The sequence below is a fragment of the Phoenix dactylifera genome, unplaced genomic scaffold, assembly GCF_009389715.1.
Source record: "Phoenix dactylifera cultivar Barhee BC4 unplaced genomic scaffold, palm_55x_up_171113_PBpolish2nd_filt_p 000316F, whole genome shotgun sequence".
Taxonomy (NCBI): Eukaryota; Viridiplantae; Streptophyta; class Magnoliopsida; order Arecales; family Arecaceae; genus Phoenix; species Phoenix dactylifera.
Genome location: NW_024067786.1, coordinates 75,517 through 102,209, shown reverse-complemented (window position 1 = coordinate 102,209; position 26,693 = coordinate 75,517). Strand labels below are relative to the sequence as shown.

Sequence of the window (26,693 nt, the reverse complement as noted above, 5' to 3'; positions counted from 1 at the left end):
ATAATCCAATATTTTCATATTTTCATAAGCAGCCAACCAATGTATAAATAATGGCCCCATATTAAGCTCTATGGTTTCCTTAATATTGCATCCAAGCTTGTTGCCATTATATACAACAACTTATTTTGCACATTGTGCAGTAAGCAAGCACCTGCAACATGGGATTGGTCTTTGCTACTTTGATCTTGCATTGCTTAGACTTTAGGGCAACTTTGTGATGATAATCACAATGCCCAACAATTAATATATACTGATGCTCTCCCTCTACTCTTAGATATTTGATTAATCATCCAATAGCTCAGCTAGTTTCGGACGATTTACATCTACCGGAAAGATAATAGTGTTATAAATTAGGAAGATGTATACCCTATTTACTCTTAGGGATCCTTCGTTTAGTACTCAAAAATTTTTCTATTAAGGCTCACACTTTATTTATCAAGTTTAAGTGTTTGGTTATTTGTGGTAAAAAGTTTCTCTCGCATATTTATATTTTCAAAAAATTCCTCTCATAATTTTGTTCTTGGTAATTAACTATTTCCTATTATATCTCATTTGATTATCTAGATACAAATTTCAAAGGCCAAATTCTTTGGATCCCATCAATTTCTCAAAAAAAAAAATCATTAAATGGAATTTACCGATGTAACACTCAAAAAAAAATATAATTATTTAGCAAAAGCCTCTCATAACCTCCCTGGCATGCAACCACCAAACCAAGCTGAAGCCCCTTACCAACAATAACAACAATAATAAAATATAGTTATAAATAGTTAAAGCAGAGGTATTAAATATATTTTTTTATATTTTTGAAATGCAATCTACCACCTTCGTATTTATATTTGGTTAAAGATCCAATTTTGTTTTGGGTTGATTCTTTGAAGATTGATCCAACCCTACAAACCAAAACCAAAGAGGTGGTAAGCTGGTAGTAGGTGTAAGTCGTAGTTAGATTTTTTTCTTTTCTTTGGTACAATGGCGCCACACGGTACGTACACAAGTGCAGCTAATAAAGTTGGAAAAAAAAAAACTGGTGAAGAAAATCAGGATCCTAAAAAAATTCTCTAAAGTGATGTATCGCAATTGAGACCATCGAGTCAACTGCACTATTCGTCTTTCGATAAACATAAGTGGCCTGAAAGGAGCCATATTCTTTCGCAAGTCGTTAAATATCATGAAGCAACGACTGCTCGTCCATCTTGGGGTGCCGACCTCGAATCCACTCGAGGTTAGCCCGGCGAAGCGGGGGCGCGCTATCCTTATTTGTCTGCGAATAACAAAATATGACATTACTTTTTCGTACATTTACAAAATTGTCATTCTCCTCCAAGTCCGTCATCTCTTACAAAATGGCGGTTTTGTAAATTACTATCAATTGCTAGGCGATAAAATAGTACATCAGCCGATGACAATCTGCGACCCTGAAATTGTATATATCTACAAGAATGCTACTCGCCAAAAGCAGCTTTTTCACCACTTAGAAAGCTATTTTCGTAAATTAATTAAACATGTTGGTCAACGTGTGAATCTATCGTTGTACGGCAAACTAAACCTTACCTTCTTCTTTTTAATAACAAGTTTGCCACGGCAGCATCCATCACCGGGGGAAGATCAAAAAAGCATGATGGCGGTAATATGATCCTGATCAGACGGTTCCTGAGTGCTCCAAAAATTCACATCAACGAGGTCGCCGACATGGCTAGGTTCGAGTCATCAGATGCTTTCATTTGGTGGACCACTTAAGTTGGACCTCACATCAAGTTCACTTCACTAGTTTCTGCACTCATCCTGATGAAATCCGAAAAAGAAACCGCGCTCTATTAACCGTCCGATTGACTCCAGATCGGAAAAATCCGGTATATTCGAGGCCTTTCGTCCGAGATCCTTCTAGAAACCCAAACCTAAGGACGCCATCGACAGTTCGATTAAGCTAGAGGCTCTAATACAGATCCGGGGTCGAACTAAACAGGTGGACGAAAGTCACGAAACGAATAAAACTAATATTTGAAAAGAAAATATCCTCCATTATGCGGTACCTTGATCCTCCGTCAATAAGGTAACGTTAACAACGACGATGTGAATGGACGGTCGGGATGGGAGATCTAATCTCTCGCAGAGAAATTTTAAGCGTGCGTTTGGACATTATATTGTCTTGCTGCGCGTCCGACTGTCCGCGGGGGGAGACGGGCATCCGGCTCCCGCGAGGTACGGAGGTTAATCGTCACCGGTAGTGACGGGACCGCGAAATTTCTATACGAAAAGAATAAAAGAGAGATGGGAACGGGAGGCGGAGAACCACAGGCGTCCGCTTACCCCCACTTCTTTTTCCCCAGATCCAAAACCCTAATTCCCCGATCGCCATTCCCGATATCGCGAGCTTCCACAAGAGAGACCTTCGCCCCCAAATCAAGGGTTTCGGAACCCTCTTATAGGCCTCGAATTCGTCGATTTTCTCGAATTTGACATCCGATGGCTGGCTCCGGGGGCTCCTCGTCATCGTCGTCGTCGTCCGCTCGCGGCCACGGCGTCGATCGTTTCTACAACCCCCCTGCCGTTCGGCGGCAGATGGAGCAGCAGAAGCTCCTGCAGCAGCAGCAGCAGCGGCGGCGGCAATCGCCGCCGCCGAGGGCGGCGAAGATGAAGGCCCGGCCGTCCCCGGTATCCTTGCCGCCGCCGGTCGAGGTGGCTGAGAACCGGGCCGAATCGGACGATTCTTCTTCGAAGCCCTCGGTCTCTTCCTCTTCCTCTTCTCCTCCGCCCCGGCCGCTGCCTCCTGCTGGGAACCTCGACCGGTTTCTTGAGTCCACCACCCCTGTCGTCCCCGTTCAGTACTTCCCTAACGTGAGGATGTTGATTTTGGCGGAAAGGAGCTATCTTTCTTGTTTCTAGGGTTGAGTATGATCTGTTTGTTTGACTAGTTGTAGTATTGGACTGTGGCAGACGAGCGTGAGGGGGTGGAGGAACTGCGGGGAATCGAAGCCATACTTTTGCCTGGGAGATCTTTGGGAGTCGTTCAAGGAGTGGAGTGCTTATGGTGCTGGAGTGCCGCTGGTGTTAAATGGCAGCGACCGTGTTGTTCAGTACTATGTGCCATACCTCTCTGCCATCCAGCTATACGCTGACCCGTCGAGGCCGTCCTTGAGATTGAGGTATAAAATTTTGTATCTTTCAAAATGATGACCTATCTTGTAAGGATGTTCTTCCTGTGGTTGCTTCTCGAGCTTGAGATTTTTCATCAACTCCGATCTGTTTGATGAATTAACATTGATAAAATATAGATTTTTGTTCAGATTTTTGCATTTGCATTGCTATCAAATCTTAAGAATTCTCTAATGGAATTTAAAAGTCAATTGCTTAGCATGATTCTTGAAACTTTCAAACGCTGTTGTTACTACCTTGTTACTAGTGCTTCTAATGTTGGGTATGATCTAATCCTCAAATCCCGACATCATGCACATTTTGATGCCATTAGTATCCACAGCTTCATTGATTGGGTTATGGTTGTTTTCACGACTTCCATTTATCCTCTTATACCGTAATGTGGATACATAGAATATCTAATCCTCATTCTGTTTCATCGTAGAGAAAACTATGGTCATGATCAATGGGTTAACCTATTTTCTATTCAGATTTCTGCCAGTATGCCTGTAGATTTCAGTTAGTTTGCCTGTTTATTCTGCAACTTGAAGCTTGCCTGCAAGCTTGAATATTCTGGCGCATGTTATAGCCTATATGTTATTTGTCTTGAATTTCTATGTTTAGGTATGCTGCCATAATATCTTCTAGTTTTGTAGTCACCTAGATCTATTTCCCATCATATACTTGCAAATGTTCTCTATCTTTCTAGTTTTGTGGAAAGATCGAGGGCATTATCATAATTCAACTCTATTTGCAAACGTTCACTCCTCATTATCATTATTACTAAAAAATCTCTTTTTTAATGTGTTTCTTGTGAACATTGCAAAAAAAAAAAAACTTTTGCTAAAAGTCTGTGCCATGCTGCATGTCATCTTATTTTGTAATTTTAAGATGAAATACTGCATTTTTATGATAGAATTTGATCAACAATTGTAAATTAATGTTCAACATAAATCCCAACGCAAACCAAAAACCAAATGAAAAGAGTATTATCATCTAATGGACATCTCTATTTTATTTTGTCTTGATGTATCTGCATGAAGCAAACATGCATGGTGCAACTTGGACCTTGTTACATAGGGGCTATGCTGGCAACATCAACCAACATCCTTTGTCAAATAATAAACACTATAGATCAAAGTTAGCCATCTTGGTATCTGACCTTGCCTTGGTACTATGCTGGTACAGTGTTGGTACGTTCAGTATGGGGTCGGTTCGGCGTCCTAAGACTCAGTTCACCGTCTGTACCAAGTCACAGTTCGGTATCGGTACATTTTCTTTAATACTTAATAGAGAGGGGGTTGAGTGTCAGCCTGCAAAGATGGAATGTCAGAATTCCTATAAGAAGTGAAAAAATCTACTTGATGTTATCATCATATTACTAGAGTTTGAGACGTCTTTATGCATGTCTATAAAGCTGGTTAGAGTATTCTTCTGGATGTGTGTTTTGGAATTTGATTCATCTCTGGTTATGGCTGTATCACATTTTTTAGTGACAAAGCAGAAGCTTTTCCCACATTGTACTTGATCTAGCCTGTACCTTTTCATGTGAAAGGTTTTCTTATTGCTGAATATCTTCTTTGGCTCACAAGTTCAATATCCACACTGCACCATCTCTTGAGTACATATTTGATGCCTAATTCAACCTCTTTCAGTCTGTCCTATTCATTCTGTACTGTACCGGTACCGGTCAGCACCGGTATGGTACAACCATAGAATTCGGTTCCGACCTCTTTGGGGTCAAAACCGAATGGCTCCTTGCCTGTACCGGTACGAACCGGTGCAATTCGCACCGGTACAAGCCCGGTACCGGCACCAGGGAAGAAGAAGAGGAAAGAAGAGGAAGAAAGAGGAAGAAAGAAGAGGAAGAAAGAGGAAGAAAGAAGAGAAGAAGAAGAGAAGAAGCTTACCTGTCGCACTAGGCCTCGGGCCGATCTCTTTCCTCAGGCCAACGAGGATCACTCGTCTTGCTCGCGGTTTTGGCCTCTTCTTTGCTCACGGGAGAAGGGGGAAAGAGCGGAGGAGAGAGGAGGAAAGAGGGGAAGAAAGGAGAGGAAGAGAGTTCGGGAAGGAGGAAGAAGAAGGGAAGGAAAAAAAAAGGGCGTCCGCGCGCGGGGTAGCCCTCTCACGCTGGCGTGAGTGGGGAATCGCTCGCGCCTGCGCGCGGTTCCCCAAGCGGGGCAGCGAGCCCACACGGCTCCGCGTGGGCATTTTAATGCCACTCTGTGGCTAAAACAGATTATTATTATTATTATTATTTTTGTCAGTTGGCCGGTTCGGTATTGGTCCCAACCGGTACCGGTCCCCACTGGTATATCAGTTCGGCCGGTTCCACGTATATTAGTCCTATCATATCAAGACCCCTTTTTTTGAAATTATTATAATTCTTGTCTTCTTCTGTTTTCTGAAGATTGTCATCTGTTGTCACTAAAGCCAAAAAAAAAAAGGGACAAGGATACATCCCCAATGTCCCTTGTATAATAGCGTCGCTAGTTAAGTAGAATTTTCAAATTTTATAATATCCAGGTAAGTCTTCTGCAAATTCTTGTTTAATTAATATATTTTTAAAGTGTCACTCAGACCCAGATCTGCTTTCAGTTTGTGCCTTCCTATGGGTCATTCTGATTATGTGCATTTCATTCTCTGTATTTTGTCAGTAACATCTCTAGGTCTATCTAAATTGTTCATAGAACAGACATCCTCAGGCTGTTGGGAATACAACAGATTTTTCAGATGAATCGCTAGAACAGTGGCCTGCGTACTTTGCATTCTGAGCTTTCCGAGCTTTAGTTTTATTGTGTCATCTTACATGTCCAGTTAGTTGTGGATTTCCTCTACTTACTCTAAATAGGTTTGAATTGTTTTCTCTGTTTCCTGATGTTATTAAATTCACAGAATTTTAATTCCTTCTTCATTACTCTTAAGTGAAACAATTGTGTACTATTACTGCTCAGAAATATTTAATTTGGATGTATCTCTTTGGAAGTTCAATAAAAAGGATAATAATGATCCTTTCCACATTCCTTCTGCACTCAAAAAATATGAAAAGAAATTGGCAGAAAATATTTCATGGACATATGACACGGGTGTCAAGTGTCCAAGTGTCCAAAAGAATCTGACACAGGGATGTTTAAAAAGATGGACATAGGGATATGTCTGACTATATATGTGTGTGTTAATATGTATTGGTATATGCATATAGTGAATATGAGCTTAGCTGATGCTCTTAAGTTCATAAAATTTGGTAAAATGGCTGCTCATTGTTATGCTGAACTTGGTATCTCTCATAGAGAAGTGCGACAAATGCACACATAAAAACAGTGGCATCATCGTTTGATGTTATGAAGGGTCAAGGAGTGTCATGAAGTGCCCTAAGTGTTTGAGTTTGCTACATTGTCAAAAAAACCCAAAATTTGGACTGTCCAGGCAACACTGGGAAGATACAATGATGTGCAAGTAATTAGCTTATTTGAACACTGACAACCAACTTAGTATGCTTGTATCAAACAGTTCTAAAGGAAAGTGATAGAGTATGCTGAAAAAATTTTTGGGGGTAGATCATAATCTATCATATTATACTTAATATTCCTGATTTGAGTGGCCATGCATATGTACTTGATAGAATGTTGAAAGAAAAAGGTTGCGAAAAAGTAATTCTTAGTTCTAGAGAATGGAACAAAAAAACTGTTTTTACGTTTATTTGGACACTGGTCACCAACTAAACACATACTATAATGAATTTCTCATAAGGTATAAGCTAGTGGTGCAAGCAAGCTAAGAAGAATTGATCTTATAGTTGATCTACTGGACCCACTAGTGCTTTAAGAAAAAAATGAAAGTAAATCAATAGTTTATCATGTGCCTGCATGTCAGGTGAAGCAGTTTAGAGAGATATTGAGGGCATGCTTCATCAATCTCATGTATGTGAGTGTGGCATTTGTGTGTCAATTTTAATTTGGTCTGATTACAGGCCTAACTAGAGAAACCTTGGATATTCTTAACTCTGATATTGGAACATGAAACACTCGCATCTTTACCTTTTTGTAGACCCAAAAATATCTACATTTGATGGGCCATAAAGTAGCATATGTCTCTCTAGAAAATAACTTGAGACACATTTTTCATTTTTCTCATGATGCTGGAACATTAAGTGCTGTGCGTGCAAGGAACAACATTTGATATGATTGCTTGGTCTTAACTGGAAATTTCTTGTCATATATTTATATTATCTCTTCATCATTTTAAGGCGACCTGGTGAGGAAAGTGATGGGGAACCTTACCTGGATACTAGCAGTGAGGACAGTAGCGAGAGTGAAGCCGATCGCTTGAGGGAAAGAATGGCATCCTTGGGGACTACGAGCCATCTGGGCCAGGAGGGCTTTCTAAGTGATGATGGTGAGGCTTGCAACCCAGCGATCCTTCCAGTATTTGAGTACCTAGAGAGGGATCCACCCTATGGAAGAGAGCCTTTGGCTGACAAGGCAAGTTTAGTCTTCACTAGTTAATAGATAACAACCGTTAATGCATCTGTCTGACCCTCTTTTCCAGACATGTGTTACAGATATCCATTCTTGCAAGTAAATTTCCAGAGCTGAAGACATACAAGAGCTGTGATCTGCTTCCCTTTAGTTGGATGTCTGTTGCATGGTACTATTTTCTTCTTTGTTAACAACCATGCTTGTCATCTTCATCTAGCAGCCACTTTATTGAGGCTATGTGCTGCTGGATATTTCTTTCTGAATCTACTTTTGTTGACTTAGTTTTTATACACCTATTGATCTCTGTGTATGATGTTTGTGCTGCAGGTACCCGATATATAGGATACCAACAGGACCAACATTAAAAGATCTGGACGCTTGCTTTTTGACGTTCCACTTGCTGGCTGCACCTCCTAAAGGTAAATGTCTTTTTTTTGGGATGAGATGTTAATGTCTTTTAATTACCGTTCCAATGCATACGCTATGGTAGAAACATATCTTACACTTATTTACTCAAGTACAACTAATAATTTAAACCTGTTGTGACACCATATGCACAATTGGATCACATGAACAACAAAGTACTAGCATTAAGAATACAAATGAATATGACTTGTTGGTGAAGTACTATCACGAGAATTTTTTTGGATAATTGATGTAGAGGGTTTGTAAAACACACTCCTCTCCCATGATTATCAATTTTCGGAGCATTCAAAATAGAGACTGCAAGGGATGCATATCTCAGAAAGCTGGAGCATGTTGATGGTTACTGGGTTGATCCTAGACCAACTTAGGTTTGAATACCATGGTGGTTAGGTTAAGCATATGAATAGGGATTCTGTATACATATGTATATATTCTCTCAAAAGTCAACAATGTGACCTTGTATTGGATGTAGATGGTTGCCTAATGCCTGCAGCTGCTGAACCATAGTAGTAGAGTTATAGATTTAGATTTTTGAGCTCATGCTGTTTCATGTGTCATATTTTTTATTATTATTTTTCTTTCTGGCAGATACCAGCAGTGCGCATATGGAGGTCCCTAACTCTTGTAGTATTAGGAATATCAGCTGCTCCACAGATAGGTCTACGAAGCTACCATTGTGTGTCTTTGGGCTTGCTTCATACAAGCTCAGGGGGTCTATTTGGATGACCAATGGACTGCACGAACGGCAGCTAGCAAGCTCATTACTGCAAGCTGCGGACCAGTGGCTTCGGCTTCGGCAAGTAGATCATCCTGACTACCGTTTTTTCATCTCCCACTACAATACATTTAGGAGGTGAGAGTTTGCGAGGTTTGTAAGTGGCACTTTCCTAATTAGATGGTGTATCGGCCAAATCATGGTACTGAACCTACGATCCTGATCGCCCATGGCATATAGTTTCTCCTCTTTTTGTCTGTCACATCAGCATTTTTTTTATCCCACAATTTATATGTTTTGCATAGATATTGCTGTGTAAGATCGTTTTTTGTGGGATTTACAGAGAAAGCTTTTAGAATAAAGCTCCGTTTACTATTTCAGGCAGAAAGTATTGCATGTAGTGACATCAAACCCTAACTGACCTTAGGGTGACAGAAGTTTGTCCAAATGGGTCTGTCCACAGGTGGCAGTATAAACTGCACGGTATGGATTTTGTGCTATTGTGTTGTAGCCATTGGAGGGATAGAGGAGGTTCCCTTTTGTATTCTCCTTTGTTCTTGTTCCTTTTTCATCTTTGCAGTGATTGTTTCTGGGCTCGTGCATGACCTGATTGTGAGGTGAAGCATTACTCCTTGCGTTCGAGTGCATAACTTTTGCATTGAGGTACCTTAGGAGTGTAACTGGAGATTGTCTGTGGAGCTAGGGAGTGTGGAGCTGTATGATGAACAACTTGATTTGTTGGAGGGGAAGGGAAACAGTTGTAAGAATTCCATGAGCAACTAAAATAACTGAAGTTCTGTGCTTGTTGTTCTTAGGAAATTTGGACAGCTCTTATCTGTTGAGGTAATGAATTGACACGACATGAGGCATGTTGGATTGCATCACGTAAGACTTTGTTGCAAAGTTGAAATAACCTGCCTGATAAAAATCAAGAGGGGGAGTGTTTGGAGGTCTTCGACAGTTTGGCAATTCCAGCTTGCTGGAATAAATATTTTGCCTATAAACAAATGTCACACCTAAGCACATGATCATTTCAACTGTTAGTTACTTTATTGATGATGCACTCATGCACCCTAGTTTTGTGAGTTGTCATCTTATTATTTCCTGGATAATTGCTTAATAATTGCTATAATAACACTTTATGAATGGATATTTATTGTCATCTTATTATTTCCTATTTTTTGAAAAATAAGAAAATATATATTCAGGAAAAGAAAAAAAGAAATCTATGAACTGATCTCATTACAAATATCCGTTCTATGAATAGAACTTTTGTGCATTGCGATCAACATATGCAAGGACAGGGCGGAGATCAGGAGGTCGATGGGGTATCCTAGGTGGCGTTCTTAAACTTTTCTTTATGATTTATTCTAAGTATAATGAAGATTTAACTCCTTGCTCTAAGAAAAAGATTCAATATGTAGAATTTTTTTTCTTAATTCTACTTTGGTAAACATTTCATATATGAGGGGTTGCCCTCTGTATCAGGCATGTGCGCGCGTATTCCAATTACACGGACCATGGATAAGTGGAAACTATCCCCGATTTTTTTTATCCTCATTCCAATCGGGCTCTAGGAATACTAGATGTACGTGTATGATGCTGTGATGGAATTACAATCATGCATCAAATGAGCTTTTCAGCAATGTACCCTGTGCCTTCGCGTGCGCCCTTGGAGAATCCGATGTAGACTCTGCCGCCGTCGTCGACGAGGAGGATCGGGCTCCGCTCCTCCCCTCCTCCGCCACCGCCAGCGATGGCGGCCGACAATGCTCCGCTGAAGCCCCGCAATCCCTCCTATTTAAGCTGACGACTCGCCTCCATCGATGTCTCTCGCGGTACCTTACCTTTCTTCAAAGTAGATCACGAAACCCTAGAATTCCTTTTGGAATTTTTTTCTAATTTGGTTCTAATTTTAGCTGATGATTCTCGTGGATGATGCCGGAAGGGCATTCCTGTCGATAATTCAAGCGCCTTGCTTCGGGGGGACCCTAGCGGACTTCGTGATGTCTTTCTTTCTCTTTTATCTTAGCGACTCTTTTGCCTATTTATCACGTCCAAAATTATAATCAGCATGTTTGATTCCCTATTGGAGGCAAATCTTGATCCATCTATTTATTTATTTTTTTGGTGGTTTTTAAAAAGTAAAACTAAGTTACTAATTTCTTAAGATACATGATTACAATCAACTATCTCCTGTTCTCTCTTGTTAAATTTCAAGAATTGCCATTATTAATCCTCCTCAAAAGTACTATTTTCCAAGTTCCCATCAGAAAATGAGCACCAATAACAATTCCAGATGCAAAAAAAAAACATAACCCAAACAATAACAAATTAACTATACATATATAAACTATCATAAACCCAAAAAAAATAAGAAATGAATTTTTTTGGCTTCCTTTTTTTTAATGTAATTTGCTCATGCTTGATTTTTTTGTGCGCCTAATTTACTTGTAGTATTTTTCCTTTTTTTATGCATTGTGATTTTTTTATTATGCTTTTGAATGGAATTTTTTATTTTTCCTTTTTAAAGATTTCAATGAAAAATCTAACTCGGAATTTTTTTTAAGTAAGGCGCGATTTTTTTTTCTTTTTTTAAAAGTTTCCATAAGAAATAAGAAACAAAACTTTTTTTTGGTTTACTTTGTGCATGACTTTTTTGTATGCTAATTTATTTTGTGTAAAATTTTCCTTTTTGGAAAGTCTTTTTTGAATGGATTTTTTTTTTTGTGGATAGAGAAAATATTACAAATGGATTTTTTTTTGAAGAGAAATATTACGAACGGATTCTCTTTTTGAAGAGTCCTGCTTTGAATTATTTTTTTTATTTCTCATTTCTTAAGGGTCCTTTTTGAAGAGTGCTCCTTTTTTTATCTTTTTTATGCATTGGGAAACAAAATCTAACTTGTGGATTTTTATTTTTTATTTTTTTTATGCATGCATAAACAAAATCATGATTTTTTTGCACTAATTTACTCTTAGTTTTTCCTTTTTCAATTTTTTCTTAAGAAGCATCTCTTAAGAATCAATGTAAGAACTTCTGAGCAATAAGTGTTACAAATAGGACAAGCTTCAGTTACTTGCATTAGTAAATATTTTAGTTGGTTGTTATAGATGATATTTGTATCAATAGCTTAGCAACGTGGCCTCTTCTTCAAAACCTTCTATCTTAATAAGGACTCCTAAAAATTCCTTATTCTTAAGAAAAGTACTAGATTCTAATTGATAGGTTTTGCTTTTTCATATGATGCATGATCTTAAAAGGGCAGAGTCTCCATGTAGTTTGCAAGGTCCCTGGATTTCATAAAATTTAGTAGATATTTGGATCCTTTTGGAAGATGCTTAGTAATCTTGAAGGAAAACCAACTTATGCTTTTCAATAAACTAGTGTTGAGCTTATGAAATATATGTGAGAAGTAGATTGGATGGTTATGACGTTTTTATGGTTCAAGATGTTCATATTAGGTTATGGATCTTTTAGCAATTTCGAGGGACAGAACCTGTCCTACATGTCTCATGCAAAAGAGAGCTTAAGCAGCCAGCAAAGCAACATACGTTCATAAAAATTCATTTGACAAGGACACATGCATACGAGAGGTTAGCCAAAATTTTTCAAGTTAAAAAATAAGGATATAAGCATAAGATTTGACATATATAATGATATTTAAAACTAAGCCATCTCAAACACCACAAATTTGAAAATATTAAACTAAGCCAATATGCAACTTCATTAATCCATTTTGAAATTTTAATCATAAAAAAAAAACACCACCTAATATGCTACCTATTTAACTAACAAGTACACTAATTTCACAAAATATGAAAAATTACACAATCATTATAGAAGAATTAAAATATTATCACACTAGACCTCAATTAGGTAACTGAACCGGCCCAACTAGATTTAAATAAATAAACCGGTTATTAAATTAGTTCAAAGTGGATCGGGTCCGATAGATTAGTTTTATCAAATTAGCCATGGAGGTTCACTGTGCCAAACCTACTGCATTCGAGCAATAGCTTGAAAAAAGGACAAATGAGAGAGAGAGAGAAGAAAATTATCCCAAATTTCGACAAATTTTTTCGTATCCTCCCCAATCGCCCCCAAATCTTCCCACTGACTTCTAATCTTGCTTTTTTCGCTCGATTTCAAAGTCTGAATTCTAAAGTGCTAATCATCCATCTAGAATTTTTTAGGGTCTCTCGAGGTCTGGATTTACGGCTACGATCACTGCCAGCCATGACAATGCGGATGGTGGTAACAATGCTGAGGCGGGAGGTGGGACCCACCACCACTACCTTGCTGATTGCACGGTGATGATTACACAAATCTCAAAGCGTAATTGGATGATCCGACGGTCACAAGCCCGTAGGAAACCCACCAAATTGAACGCTGCTCCCTCCAAATCTCAAAGCACAATAGAGACCCCTGCTCGTACAAATTGGACGCGGATCAAGGAAACCCACCAAATTGTTCGACTGGCGGCACTCCCTCCCCGTCTGGATCGCGTCGCACGTGCTGCTCCCCGTCTCGTACGCTTCCGCAACTCCCACCCTCAAGCTTCGTCGCTTCGTCTTCCTTCCTGCCCCGTCCCACATGCCCCAAATCCCAAATCCTGTTTCCAGTCTACCGGGGGAAAAAAAAAAAATCCTGCCTCTAGACATTATTTTGGGCTTACACATCTCAAGGCGAAATAAAAATGATCCAATAGTCGCGGGCATAGATCTCAACGTTTTTTTTCTTTCTTTTGAATTTTCGTTTATTTCTGTTTCTTCATTTTTGTTTTCTTTTTAATTAGTGAGTGGTAAGATTTTCCGCTTGCTTGAGTAACGTTATCAAGAGCTGTGCTTTGCTCGCCATTGACTTGACCCCGGCTCACTCGTTCCGCGAACGAAAGCCAAAGCCCTCTTCCTTGTTTGCCGTGTCTGATCCGAGCAGAGCAAGGAGGAAACGAAGGTTGTGCAATGGCGAGCGCTTTCCTCTCTTCCATCCTATCAACAACCAGCCAAGTACTGGGCTTTGTTCGGAGATCGGCAGTCTCGCCGTCTTCATCATCGGATCCACGCAGCAGTGTCTTGAAAGATCTGGAGAAGCTGGAGAGAACATTGAAGAGGATCCAGGCAGTGCTCCATGACGCGGAGGAGAGGGAGATACGAGACGAATCCGTCAAGCTCTGGCTCAAGGAGCTTAAAGAGGTGGCTTATGAAGCAGACGACGTGCTGGACGAGTACCAGTACGGGGTACTGCGAGCTCAAGTGGAAGGCCGACCTTCCCGCAAGGGGAAGCGAGTGGAAGGGGACGATGAGGAAGAGGTAAGTGGTTCTCTTTCCACCTTGGTGGTTTCAATTCCGGACGGCATGGGGGATAAAATAAGTATTTTAAAGTATTTAAATCATCTAAAATACAGGGGATAAGGCTGGTTTATTTTTTTTGAAAAAATTAAATCTTTTTATAAATTTAAAACTCCAACAGGTTTCAATTCCGGAAGGCATGGGGGATAGAATCAGGGAGATCAAGGAGAGGTTCGATGAGATCTCGCAGGATCGGGAACGCCTCCATTTAAAGGAGGAAGATGGAGAGCGACGGGTCCTCGAACCTCCGTACCCCGCGCCAACCAGCCACATGGTGGAAGAGTCGAGTATTTATGGAAGGGAACGCGATAAGCAGGAGGTAATTAATTTGCTGTTTTCCGAGGGTGTGGGAAATGGTGTCTCCGTCATTCCGATTGTCGGCAAGGGGGGACTGGGAAAAACCACCATCGCCCAGTTGGTCTACAACGACCCCAAGGTAAAACAATATTTCAATCTAACTGGATGGGTTTGTGTATCCAATGATTTTGATGTTCCAAGGCTAACAAAAGCCATCATTGAGTCTCTTCCTGGAAGTTCATGTGATTCTACACAACTAAGCAAGCTTCAAGATACTCTCAAGGAAAAGCTGAAGGGGAAGAGAGTGTTGCTCGTGCTCGACGACGTCTGGAATGATCAGCAAAGCCGTTGGGAGTCCTTAAGAAACCCCTTCGTTGGTGCAGAAACGGTGAGAATTATCATGACCTGTAGGAATGATTCGGTCGCCGAGATCATGCAGACAGTGCGTCCTTATCATCCTGACTGCTTGTCTCCAGAGCAGTCTTGGTCATTATTCAGACATTATGCATTTGGTGGTCAAGACCCTGTACAACAACCAAGCTTGGTGGATATGGGTAAGCAGATTGTCGAGAAGTGTTCCGGTTTACCATTGGCTGTGAAGTCACTAGGAAGCCTTCTGAGATGCAGGGTAGATGAAGATAGCTGGATGGACGTCATACAAAGTGATATATGGGAAGTCGACGAGAAGAATGAGATTTTGCCAGCTCTTAGATTAAGCTATAGCCGCATGCCAGCACATCTAAAACCTTGTTTCGTTTATTGTTCCATGTTTTCCAAGGATTATAAGTTTGACAAAGATGAATTAGTCAGATTGTGGATGGCGCAAGGTTACATCCAGACATCTAGAGGTAGAAGAAGAATTGAAGACATTGGCAATGAATACTTCAATGACTTGCAAAGAAGATCGTTCTTTGATTTCGATTCTTCCGAGTTCTTTAAGATGCATGATATGATACATGATCTAGCGAAATCTATTGCAGGAAATGAGTGCTTGGCAATTGTGGATAAGAAGCTACGCAGTCTCCCCGATGAGGTTTGCCTTGATAAGGTTCGCCATTTATACGTGGGACTGGGAGATGAAGAGGAATTTGTGAAATCACTGCGCTCGTATAATTTTAGCGCCTTACGGACCTTGTTATTATGGGGCTCTACAGTTTTGTTGGCAAAGAGAAATCACTGCGCTCGTATAATCCCAGAAATAATCAAGAATCTGCCGCTACTAAGAGGTTTACGGACCCTACAGTTTTTTTGGGAAAGGAAAGATGAGATACCAGATTTATTCGGGAACCTGAAGCACCTACGCCACTTATATATCCAATCTCATTATATGGAGAAGGTCCCTGAATCAATATGCCTCCTTTATCACCTACAGACATTGGTACTTCATTGCCCGCGTCTTGCAGAGCTACCTGATGGCCTACGTAACCTTACTAGCCTACGATACTTTAAACTATTCACAGATCGTATTAAAAGGCTGACTGGAACAGTTTGTCAGCTCCGCAACCTGCAGATGTTGGTTCTTAATGGGTGCACGGATCTTGAAGAGTTACCCAGTGGCATAGGAAGCCTTCCTAACCTCCGCCACCTATATTATCTGAACACTACAATTCTCTGCCTGCCAGCTGGAATTGGAAAACTAAAAAATCTTCAGATGTGTGGCACTTATAAAGTGAATGGTGGGATGTCGGTCTTCCCAAATCTTCATGGCTCAGGAGCGTGGTCAATATAGAGGTAGCCAGCGATGCCGGTCTTAAATATAAGCATAAACTTGAGAAGTTGTTTCTACATTGGAATGCGGTTGACTGCAAGTATCATCTGGGGATGGCAGATGAGGGATTGCAACATGGGTCAATTTCTACCGCTCGCGCTTCCTTCTGGTTGCTGATCGCAGTCCCCGGTACATAACAATGCAGAATCATCGGTAAGAATTGACGCAACCCTATTAAATCTATTTTTAACTTTTTTTAACTAATAAAAAATTTTAAGTTTTTTTATTCTCTTTTGTTTTGATACAGAATTGAACATGTGCTGGCATGGTGCGCACATTGCGCCGGTAGGTGTCTCGCAAGGGTACGGGTACGGACATCTAAATTTCTGTCAATATTAACCAAATTGCTGTAATCTTCCTAAAATGTATAATGTGTTAAATACAAAATTAGTTTCCTCTCCAACTTGATTGTTTATTGGCATTATCTTGGCATTAATTATTTTTTAATTTTTTGGAAAAATGATCTTGACATCAATGCCTAAATGATCTTACCCGGTAGCACCGACAATGCTATGAGTTTAGGTCACAAGCATCTTTTGGTATGGTTTCTCCACTATTGTGGTTGTCTTTGTTGAAAAGTATGGTTTATAAGACAAGAGTTGTAGCTTCTAATTGCTACTTAGCTATGTTTTATAGCTTGCAAATTGATGATAGCACAAGCAATCTTTTTTTTCGGTCATGACACATATACAAGCGTATGCATGGACCTTAATTTTAACATGCTTATATAAAGGTCAGGAATTTTATGTGTTCTTTGAACCCATTCATGAGGAACTATTAGTAGTTCAAAACACCGCAAGCACCAAATCCAATTTGAGCAGCTAGTTGTTCATGGTAAGTGATGGAATCTACCAATCAATAATGTGATATGATATATTCATTTAGCTGAGTTTCACTAGCTTAAGAACATTGTACAACTATGGTAAGGATTCCAAATTATGGGCAATACATGAGTTTATTAGGATATGGAGAAACTTCGAAAAAATAAGAGATCGCCCTAAATAAGAATACTTGATGAAGGAGGATCCATAAAGCCAACTCAAAATAGTTGTAAAAAGGCTTCATGATTATGATGAGTATGACATGAGCTTACCGGGCTATACAATAACCAAAGCTACCAGAATTTAGAACACATCAAAATTTGTTAACATGCATCTACAAGTATACATTTGACAAATGTGGATCTTAGGATTGGTCTTAGGATGACCAACATTCTAGGTATAACTTGTCATGTGTGTGCCCCTCATTCCTTGTTCTAAAAAAAAACGAAAAAGAAAAAAAAGAAGCAGCCTACTTATTATAGATCTTTGTTCAAAAACTGCTGGTGAAGCCTACTTATCATATGATTGTTTTTTGTCCACAAATTTACTAGTTAGACCTCTTGTTCATACACAATCATGGTCGGCCCAAGCCTTAGGCGATTGAGGCAGTCGCCTAAGCCCCGGTCCAAAAAAAGGCCCACCGCAGTGTCAGCCGCCCATGTCCTGTAATCGCCTGTCGCTGAACAGGCTATGGTCCATAGCAGCATAGCTGGTCTTCTCCACCAGCTCATACCGTCTCAATCCCATCGTTGCGATAGCGGCAGAGCTAGGAATAGGGTTACAGGCTAGTCGTCGCTCCTAGTCTCTCTCCCCCGTTCACCTATCCCTCTTTCTTGGCGGTGGAGTTGAATCTCGTTTTGGTCTCTCGATTGGGAGTGGAGAAGAATGGGCGGTGATAACCGGAGAGAAATCTGGTGGGTTTTGGTCGGGTGAGCTGTGAAACAGTTAGATTTCTTTCTTCTTGGTTAGATATTTCTGGAATTTTATTTTGATCTGGTTTTTGTTGGATTTTGATGGGATTAGTGCTTGAAAGCTTGATTCTTGCTTAGATTTTGTACCGTCTTTTGATAAAAGTCTCCGAATGAGACAAGAGATCTGGTTTACCAATTCCTTTTGCTAGTTTGTCTCCTCAAGAAAAGACAAAAAGAATATATGTTTTGTTGAGTTGGAAGGGAAGGGAATCGATCTGTGGATATTAAATTAACGTTGTTTGAAAAAAGAAAGGATGGATCTTGGTGGATATCTCTTGTTTAAAACAAGTGGAAAAGTTAGGAGAAAGAGTAGATTTTGATGAAGGAAGAAGCTTGCTGTTCCTTTTCTTGATTTAGATTATCTTGGTTGTTGGATTTGACTTTCTGTTTTGAATAATGAGCCACGTCTTCTTCGATGATCTGTTATTCAGTTTGGAATGGTTAAAGAAAAGCTCTTTTGGGTGGACTTGAAAGAACTTATGCCTTTTGTTTATGCTGAAACTAAGGGCTTCTTTTTGAATGATTTAATTCTCAATTTTCACAAACTTCAGCGATCAAACTTCTTTTCCTTCTTGTCAATAATGTGCAAAAAGAAGTAGAAAAGATGACCTGATTAGCAAGCTAAATTACCCAATGGTTTCTCACGGGAGTAGGAGAAAAGAGAAGTTGATGCATAGTCTGTAAAGCAACTGGATGGAAAACATCAAGTAGGAAGGTCAAAGTGACAACTGCTGATTAGCTGGTATTTGGCATAATGGCATCTTTTCTTTTCACTATCTTTTCTTGTCGGCATTTTCTTCATATATAATCCTGTATTTCTGAAGAGTTCCGTGCCCTCTTTCCTTCTCTTGGTGTGTAACTCATAATTGCATTTTATGTGATCACATCAGTTTTGATTCTTTTATGCCACATTCAGGAACTTCATTATTGGTCCAATTTTCTGATTGTGTCAAGGTTTTTTGTTTAATTTTAGAAAATTAAATTCTTTGAATGAAGAGGATTTGAAAAACTGTTGTCTTAATCTTGAAAACATTTTAAAGCATAGTGAATATTCTGATATTGATGGTTTTGATCTGTTTTAAGAGTTAAAAGTTTTAAAAGAGGTTTTACAAATAGAAACTAGTACCCCTATTGATACGTTAAGTTTTATAAAAAAAATAGATTTTTTTTTTTAAATGCATGCATTGCTTACAATATATTGTTAACAATACCTGTAACAGTTGCTTGTGCTGAAAAAAGTTTTTCAAAATTTAAGTTGATAAAATCTTATTTGTGGTCAATTATGTCACAAGAAAGATTAAATGGATTAGCTATATTATTGATTAAAAATAGTATTGAATAAATTTTGAGTACAAAAGTTTGATTACTAATTTTGCATTTCAAAAAGCTAGACGAATTATTTTAAATAAAATTTTAAAGTATTGTGCACTTATTTAGAATTTTTTATTATTTAAAAAAGGCCTTTTTTAGTGAGTTCGTCTTAGGCTCCCAAATGCATTGGGTCGCCCCTGTACACAATACATGCAGCGACCTTCTTATCTGAGAAATCCTAATGGATGAGAGATCCTTATCAACAGATGTTATATGGTTGCTAGTGCTCTTATATGTATTATATGCAGAAACAACCAACAAATCTATTCCATATAATATTCAGGCAATGCAGATATCTATAGCTTCTATTTGGCCGCTCAGGCAGGGGGGCTCGGGGGTTCTGTCTTTTTTTCTAGAGCTGGATAGTCTGTGGTACGCCCTATTGATGGCGAAGTATGGTGGTCATTCGATGCGGGGGGAGCTCCGGAGTGGGCGACACTATTCCTTTATTTGGCGAGAGATTTGCTCCTGTGTGCCCTCAGTGCTTCCGGCGATCAAGTGGATGGTTAGGGATGGGCAGTCCATTGATATTTTGGAGGATCGGTGGCTGACAGAGCTACCGCTCAGTAGGCTGCCGACGATGGTCGATTCTACGAGACTGGTCGGTCACAGAGTCAGGGATCTGATGATCCCTGGCGAGGGCCGGTGGGATGAGGCCGTGATCAGGGAGATTTTTGGGACACAGCTTGCAGAGCGGGTGTTGGTCATTCCGATACCTCAGGAGGGGCTGTATAGGCAGGTGTGGGCAGCGACTAGGTCAGCTAGGGTGAGGGCATCTGATGTACAAGCGTTGTTGGGGGGTGAGCCGGCCAGACATTGTGAGGGTAGGTGGATTTGGAGGATGCAGGCTCATCCGCAGGTGGCACTTTTCATTTGGAAGGTGGTCTGGGGCTGTCTGCCGACCAGGAGGATGCTGGCCAGGAGGGGGATGGGGGTGTCTTCGATGTGCATGGACTGCCCGGAGTTGGTGGAGACTATTAGCCATGTGCTTTTTGAGTGCCCGCGAGCAGCTCAAGTCTGGAGGAGGGCATCTTTCTCCTTACCAGGGCTTACCTTTGGTGTGGGAGATTTTCTACGGCAGATGAGGACCGCCTTACGATCGCTGAGCACTGCCGGATGCGGTACTGCTGCGGTTTACCTGGCGTATCATATCTGGCTGGACAAGAATGCCAGAGTCTTTGAGGGTAGAAGGGTTCCCCTGAGGTCCGTTGTAGAACGGGCTCTCTGTTAGGCAGTGGAGATCATGGAGGCCACTGAGTTTGATTCATCTGGGATAACTAAAGACATCTGGGACCCCCTCTTCGCTACCACAGCGTCTGGGTTTGTCTTTGTCTCTTGGGAGCCCCCACCCCCTGGCTACCTAAAAGTGAACTTCGATGGAAGCTTGCCCGGCGGTGTCGATCGGGCGAGAGTGGCTTTTATCATCAGAGATCATGGCGCCAGGCTGATTGCAGCAGGGGTTGCCGCTCCTTCGAGGCCTCGGCTTTTGGAGCGAAGCTTAGGGCAGCCTGGGAGGGGCTTTCTTATGCGAGATATGTTTTGCAGGCGGGCTATATCATTCTGGAGGGAGACTCAGCTTTCCTGATAGCGCGCTTCAGGGAGGTGGGGCGGGAGGAGAGGTGGAGCACCCGCTTCTAAGTGATATTCGCCGGATGCTACGGGAGTGCCGGATTTTTCAGGTTGGGCATGTCTTTCGGTAGGCGAACCAGGCGGCTGACTGGGTTGCCTCCTTCGCTGCACACCACTTCGGAGAGTTTTTTTGGACTCAACAGTCTTCTGTTCCTTTTGCTTTACGTTGTTTGCTTGATGTTGATGTAGCTGGCAGTGCTCATGCTAGGGTAGTGTGAGCTGCCGATTCACCAAAAAAAAAAAAAAAACGACAATGGAAAGGCCGAAAATGAAATGTAGCAAACATGGAGAAACTCAATTCAAATGAATCCAAGGCAGCCATTATCCGGAACTGAGGCAGGATATGTCAATGGAAATTCTGATAATCTTGATGCAGAACCCCAACACAGTGTGCAACAGCCAAATAAATTACTTGCATTTCACACTCAACAAATAAATTGCATATGTTTTAGTATAAACTATTGTTGATTCCATGTTTCAGAACTTATTACCCTGAGATGAATTAAAGTAGGAATTCATGGAAGCTCATCCTAATTGAGTCGCAAAACAAAGTTCATGACATCCGATGGTTGTCATGACATTATACTTAACCTTGATACCTTTTCTGTGATTACCTGTAATATATTAACCTTGATACCTTTTCTGTGATTACCTGTAATATACATGCTACCAGGAAATTACCATCAAAGTTTAATGAAATATTGAGGAAAAAAGGCTCAAACTTGGAATAGAGATTTCACTCTATAATGCATGTGATCAGCCAAAAACTTAAGAAATTCTAGCCAAATGCTGCTTCAATCTGTATATTCCCCTGCTTACTATTTTCCCACAGTAATTGCACTTTACCTTTTTCTTTCTCTCATCTTGAGCAACACCATGTTCCCATCCAGGGTCGGTAAGCCCTGTTAAGTGAAGCGGAACCATCTCTTCAACCATTAAGCATGTAGCACAACAGCTTCAGCCTTTTGCACCCTATGATCTAGCTTCTACAAAATTGGAAAACATAGCACACCTACGGTAAAACTTGAATCAAGAAGAGATGTTTTCCTGAGATCACTAGTAATTGTTGAGAAATTTTGTCATTAACAGCATCCTCATAAAGATCTTGGCAGCAAGCCAGGAGAAAAAAAAGAACAGGAAACATTTTTTTCCTACTCATGAGTTATCGTAAGACTAGAAAGAAGGAAGAAGAATGTTGAGACATTGTGTATTTGGGCCTGCACACACACATATGTAGTATTAAGTAGCATGAAATAGATATGTTTTGATTATGCGAAACATCCATCCACAACTCTCATTGTAACTCTTCTGATGTTACTAACATTTAATTCATGTATGGTTTGTCAAGGAATATGCAACTGTGTATACTGAAAAGTATCCGGATTGTTCAACAGAGAGGAAAGAGCTGTACTACATGGACTCGGGTTCATGTGCTGGGTGCGGCTGCATGTCTGTGTCTGATCCTTTCAATACCTATGAATTTCTCCTCGTGGAGCCATATCTGAGTGTCATACCAGCGTCCATCTCCATGTCTGAGTGTCATACCAGTGTTCATGTGTTGGGTATTACATTGGGGACTAGAAATAAAACTTAGATATTATGATTTTTGGTTTATAAATGTCATTAGCATCCTAAAAGTGAGAAGCAAAACATGAAACAGAAGTAAGAGAAGAAGCTCCATTGCTTGATGTAAAAAGAAAGCAACATTTAATTGGTTGGTTAAATTCTGCATATCATAATTACTGAAAGTAAATTTATGTAAGAAAACATGATACAAAAGTTTACCTGCTCTAGTTCATGCCAACTTTCTGCCAGATTAATCCATCACAAATATTTTGTAGTGTTGTGGAGATTTTAAGATGAGCGTAATATTGTTTTGACGTCAAGACCTCACTAGTGAATTATCAAGGTCAACCATGCCCTGACCTGAAACCATCCAGTAATACATATACTATGATCTCTAAGATGAAGATATCCACAAAAAGACCTCAATATAGTGGAAGCTGGAAAAAAATCATGCAGCCTGAAAAATCACTACTTCCTTGCCTCTTGTGTATTGTTCTTTGCTTGGTTGATATTCTGGTATTTCTACTATTGCAGATTCCTTGATGAATAACACCTCCACTTTGCAACTCCGGGAGCCAAGAAACAGGTATATTCTCCAAACGAAACCCTTGAGCACAGCTGAAAACTCTCACTTAAACCTGTTTTAACCGGCAAACATAGTCAATCCAAAATATGCCAAAAGAAACACAAGTCCTCAGTAGAAACAATGGAAGATAACAAAGGATAAAAATGGAACATGTTGAACAGCATGGAAATTTACAGCCTCCTGACAAACTGCAATTTCAAAAAAGTCAAAAACTAAATTAATATAGTCCATCAATGTTCTTATGTTCACTGCTTCAGGTCAGTGATTCATATGTGATCAATTTTCTATTAAGCATGTATAAAACACAAAGGAACCAAAGAGCCTTATTAAGTCCATTCAAGTGTAACTTAAAAACTTAGAGGAACGTAAAGTAACTATTGTAGATACCTACCAACAAGAATATTTCTGTGCAAGTACATAACTAGCTGACATTGTATAATCATTATACAGATGAACTGCAATTTATTTATTTTTGATTGGAAGCAGACTAAGTGAACATTCTTACAAAAGACTGCTGCCAATTATGACCAGCCATTATACACATTGAGCTACATGTTTCTAACAACAGGAATTTCTGCCTTTTTCTCCTAACTCTGATATATATACTGCATGGTGTCATCACTCCAAGACATGGCATCAGATGATAAAAATCAAAAAAAAGCATCCCAGTGCAAGAGGTTCCCGCCACTCCTGCGTCTAGAGATATACGTAGCTTTACCCCTACGAGCGGAGAGGCTATTTTCATATTTCGAATTCATGACATCCAAGTCACAATGGACAAATCTTATTGTTGCATGGGATCGGATGATAAATTACCTAAATAATTTATGTTCTTGGTAGTAACAAATAATGTGTCATGTTGTGTTAGATTGGGCAATCTTTTGGTTTTGGCTTGAAATTTGTAGCCTTGTATACTGAGAAGTCGACTAGGCTGCTTACCTAATACCAGTCATGATAGTGAAATTAGGTTCTTTACTCTTTCTAATTGCATACCGTTGCATTCTTTTTTGCTTGTTTTGCTGCTAAGACTATAGTATTGTCATCTTTGTAATTTCTCACCAAGAAGTTGACTATGATGCTCGTCTAAATTGTCTCATTGTAGTGAAAACAAGCTGTAGTTAATAGGTGCCCTTCAAAGAAGACCCCGCTCGTCCCATCCTCCCGTTTTGGTTGCAACCATGCCTAAGATGATCGAGGAGATTGAATGATTACTCAAGGCAGGCTTTATCTGGACCAGATGGTCAACCATACAGAATGATCTCCCAAGTGGTTTGGACGTCAGAGGAAGCTGCAAATGAATATTCTATATTTCACTTGGAGAGGTCCTCTTTTCTCATTTGTGTGGTCGCTTTAGGGACTATATGCTTTCAATCAAGAGTATGAAATGAAAATTTTAATTGGGAGGTGGAGGTTTCCATGTGGCCATTGCATTCTTTTTGCTTTCTCTACTGCCATCTTTTTCTAATTGAAAACATAGTGGACTAAATGTGTCTCAATGAGTGTCTTGTGACCTATAAGAAAAATAAAGGAAGAAAATTGTATTTTTGTCATGTACAGAAGTAGCCTTTATATGGTATTAGGAGGCTAATGAAGTTTGGTAAGGCCGACTAAGTTTGGCATAATTAACCTTTATGGAGGCCGACTAAGTTTGGCACAATCAATCACATTAGAATCAACAATGATTCTAACATGACCATTGTATTCTGTTTGCTTGTTCTGTGTTTGAGAGTACACTGTTATCTTCTTTGTGATTTCTTGCATTAAGTGCATATGTGCAATTAATGTTGTATTAAGTCACCAAAAGAGAACACTTCATTAAACTTAGTTTACTTTCCAACAAACTAATAACCATGGTTCATGTAGATTGATGTCAATCCATTCAGAAGGCCATTTATGTTGTTTCAGTGCATGGGCATGAATGCCCTAGTTGTTTGTGTTTTGGCTTCTTCTGAGCTGTTTCCAGCAGCTATTCAAGGTTTCTATTGGCGTTCACTTGAAAACAACATGGTATTTCTCTTCATTTTTTGTCACGCCTCAAATTATCACTTGGGTCGACCACGTAACACGGCCACATAATCCCTAAAGTAAAACCCTAGAGATCATGTAAGGCCTAAAAAGGTACAATATTTCCAAAAATGCCAAAATCAAAGATTAATGTAATTCAATCAAATCCAACTAAAATATATTGATTTATTACATAATTTCAAATGTTCATAAGCAAAAGATAAATTAACTTCTATCTATCTAGCAGTCAGACTCCATACTGATCTTATTTTTCGTCCCATCCGATGGACTCTACAAATTCAGTGCCTCTGAAAAAGAAAGTAAGAGTAGTATGAGCTTTTCCAGCCCAGTAAGAATTCCAACAGCCACACACAGTAATAATAATAAAATAATCAAAGCATCAAATAAATGTCATTTCATCATTTCAAAGGCTCAACAAACAACAAGTATATATATAACCATTTCATATACATAATTCCTTTTTCACATTATGTGATCCAATTGGGTCAAGTTCCATCAATTGGGTCAAGCTCAATCTACTTGGGTTGAACCCAATTCACTTAGGTCAAACCCTGATGTAGCCCAAATTGAATCCTATTCAATTTGGCTCAACCTAAGCCCAATTACTCAATCAAATTGAGTTCATTAGCAATCTAATTGCTAATTAATCCTCCAATAATTTAATAATTATTTTAATGCAACTTTTGCTTAGGATAATTTGTCAATCAAATTGACCAAATTATCCCTGAATAATTCTTAATCATCAATCAGCCATTTGATCAACCTAGAAACTTCTATGCGTGTGACCCCATAGGTTCGAACCTAAGCCGGTAGTATAGGAACGTCTTCCTATACTAATCGATGTGACCATCTAGCAATGGTACCCGACATCCGGATAGGCCGAATATATGTAAAGCAAATATTCTGGAACCCTGAACTATGGTTACTGTATAATTCAATCCCTTTGACTCCTAATGTCAGGATGACTTAGAGCTCACTATCAACCCTATAATTAGTACATCAATTATGTGATTAACTTTAGATATTTCGTGACTCCTCACTGGGATTACCCTGGCCAAGGTTTTGCTAAATTAATCACAAGACATTATCTTCTGTTTCTAGGAGGGGTCAATTCCATCTCGACTCACAACTGACTAAGCAAGTACTTGACTGCACCCAGTGACCTTCCGTCACTGAATTAGAAATCCAGGTAGTTCAGTACCAAAGTACAATGAGTTGCTTGCTAGTCACAGGTTGCAGTCTCAGGTCAGAGAGCCAAACTTATACCCATATCCACTCGGAACATCTCTTGACAGAGCGTTCCGAAATTGGTCACGTTCAGTGAAATGTACTTCTACACTTCACTTGTGTGGCGTACCAGTGTCTCCACACTCCTTGGTTAAAAGGACAACCAACGTATATATCACACAACGACCTAATCTCGATAATATTGTCGTTCTGGTAACAGCATATCATTTGATCGCGAACAGTTTTAAGGACTTGAAGATAAATCCTCCTTTATCATAAAATAAATCCTAAGGATTTCATCATATAAGAGTTCATTTGAAGATGTA

At 39.8% G+C, this 26,693-nt stretch overlaps 2 protein-coding genes across 8 annotated transcripts in view; both read left to right on the top strand.

The window, feature by feature from the left end:
- The first annotated feature begins 2,186 nt into the window (after nucleotides 1-2,186).
- The window catches only part of LOC103718163, a 40,992-nt gene continuing 16,485 nt past the window's right edge, over nucleotides 2,187-26,693 (top strand). Inside the window, exons 1-6 of one of the 3 annotated variants that reach the window (XM_008806855.4) lie at nucleotides 2,191-2,838; nucleotides 2,938-3,146; nucleotides 7,430-7,616; nucleotides 7,697-7,782; nucleotides 7,941-8,032; nucleotides 8,628-9,317. In XM_008806855.4, coding sequence (XP_008805077.2) covers nucleotides 2,467-2,838; nucleotides 2,938-3,146; nucleotides 7,430-7,616; nucleotides 7,697-7,782; nucleotides 7,941-8,032; nucleotides 8,628-8,896 — 1,215 coding nt within the window. In that variant the 5' untranslated portion in view covers nucleotides 2,191-2,466 and the 3' untranslated portion in view covers nucleotides 8,897-9,317. Of the gene's footprint in view, nucleotides 2,839-2,937; nucleotides 3,147-7,381; nucleotides 7,617-7,696; nucleotides 7,783-7,940; nucleotides 8,033-8,627; nucleotides 9,318-26,693 lie in introns of those variants that run through there. The other 2 variants (XM_008806854.4, XM_039118172.1) reach the window with 2 other exon arrangements.
- The window catches only part of LOC103718162 (putative disease resistance protein RGA4), a 26,802-nt gene continuing 13,334 nt past the window's right edge, over nucleotides 13,226-26,693 (top strand). The window contains exons 1-5 of one of the 5 annotated variants that reach the window (XM_008806852.4): nucleotides 13,226-14,067; nucleotides 14,228-16,324; nucleotides 16,419-16,473; nucleotides 23,064-23,115; nucleotides 24,218-24,805. In XM_008806852.4, coding sequence (XP_008805074.2) covers nucleotides 13,720-14,067; nucleotides 14,228-16,132 — 2,253 coding nt within the window. In that variant the 5' untranslated portion in view covers nucleotides 13,226-13,719 and the 3' untranslated portion in view covers nucleotides 16,133-16,324; nucleotides 16,419-16,473; nucleotides 23,064-23,115; nucleotides 24,218-24,805. Of the gene's footprint in view, nucleotides 14,068-14,227; nucleotides 16,325-16,418; nucleotides 16,480-23,063; nucleotides 23,116-24,217; nucleotides 24,806-26,693 lie in introns of those variants that run through there. The other 4 variants (XM_008806851.4, XM_026808877.2, XM_039118171.1 and 1 more) reach the window with 4 other exon arrangements.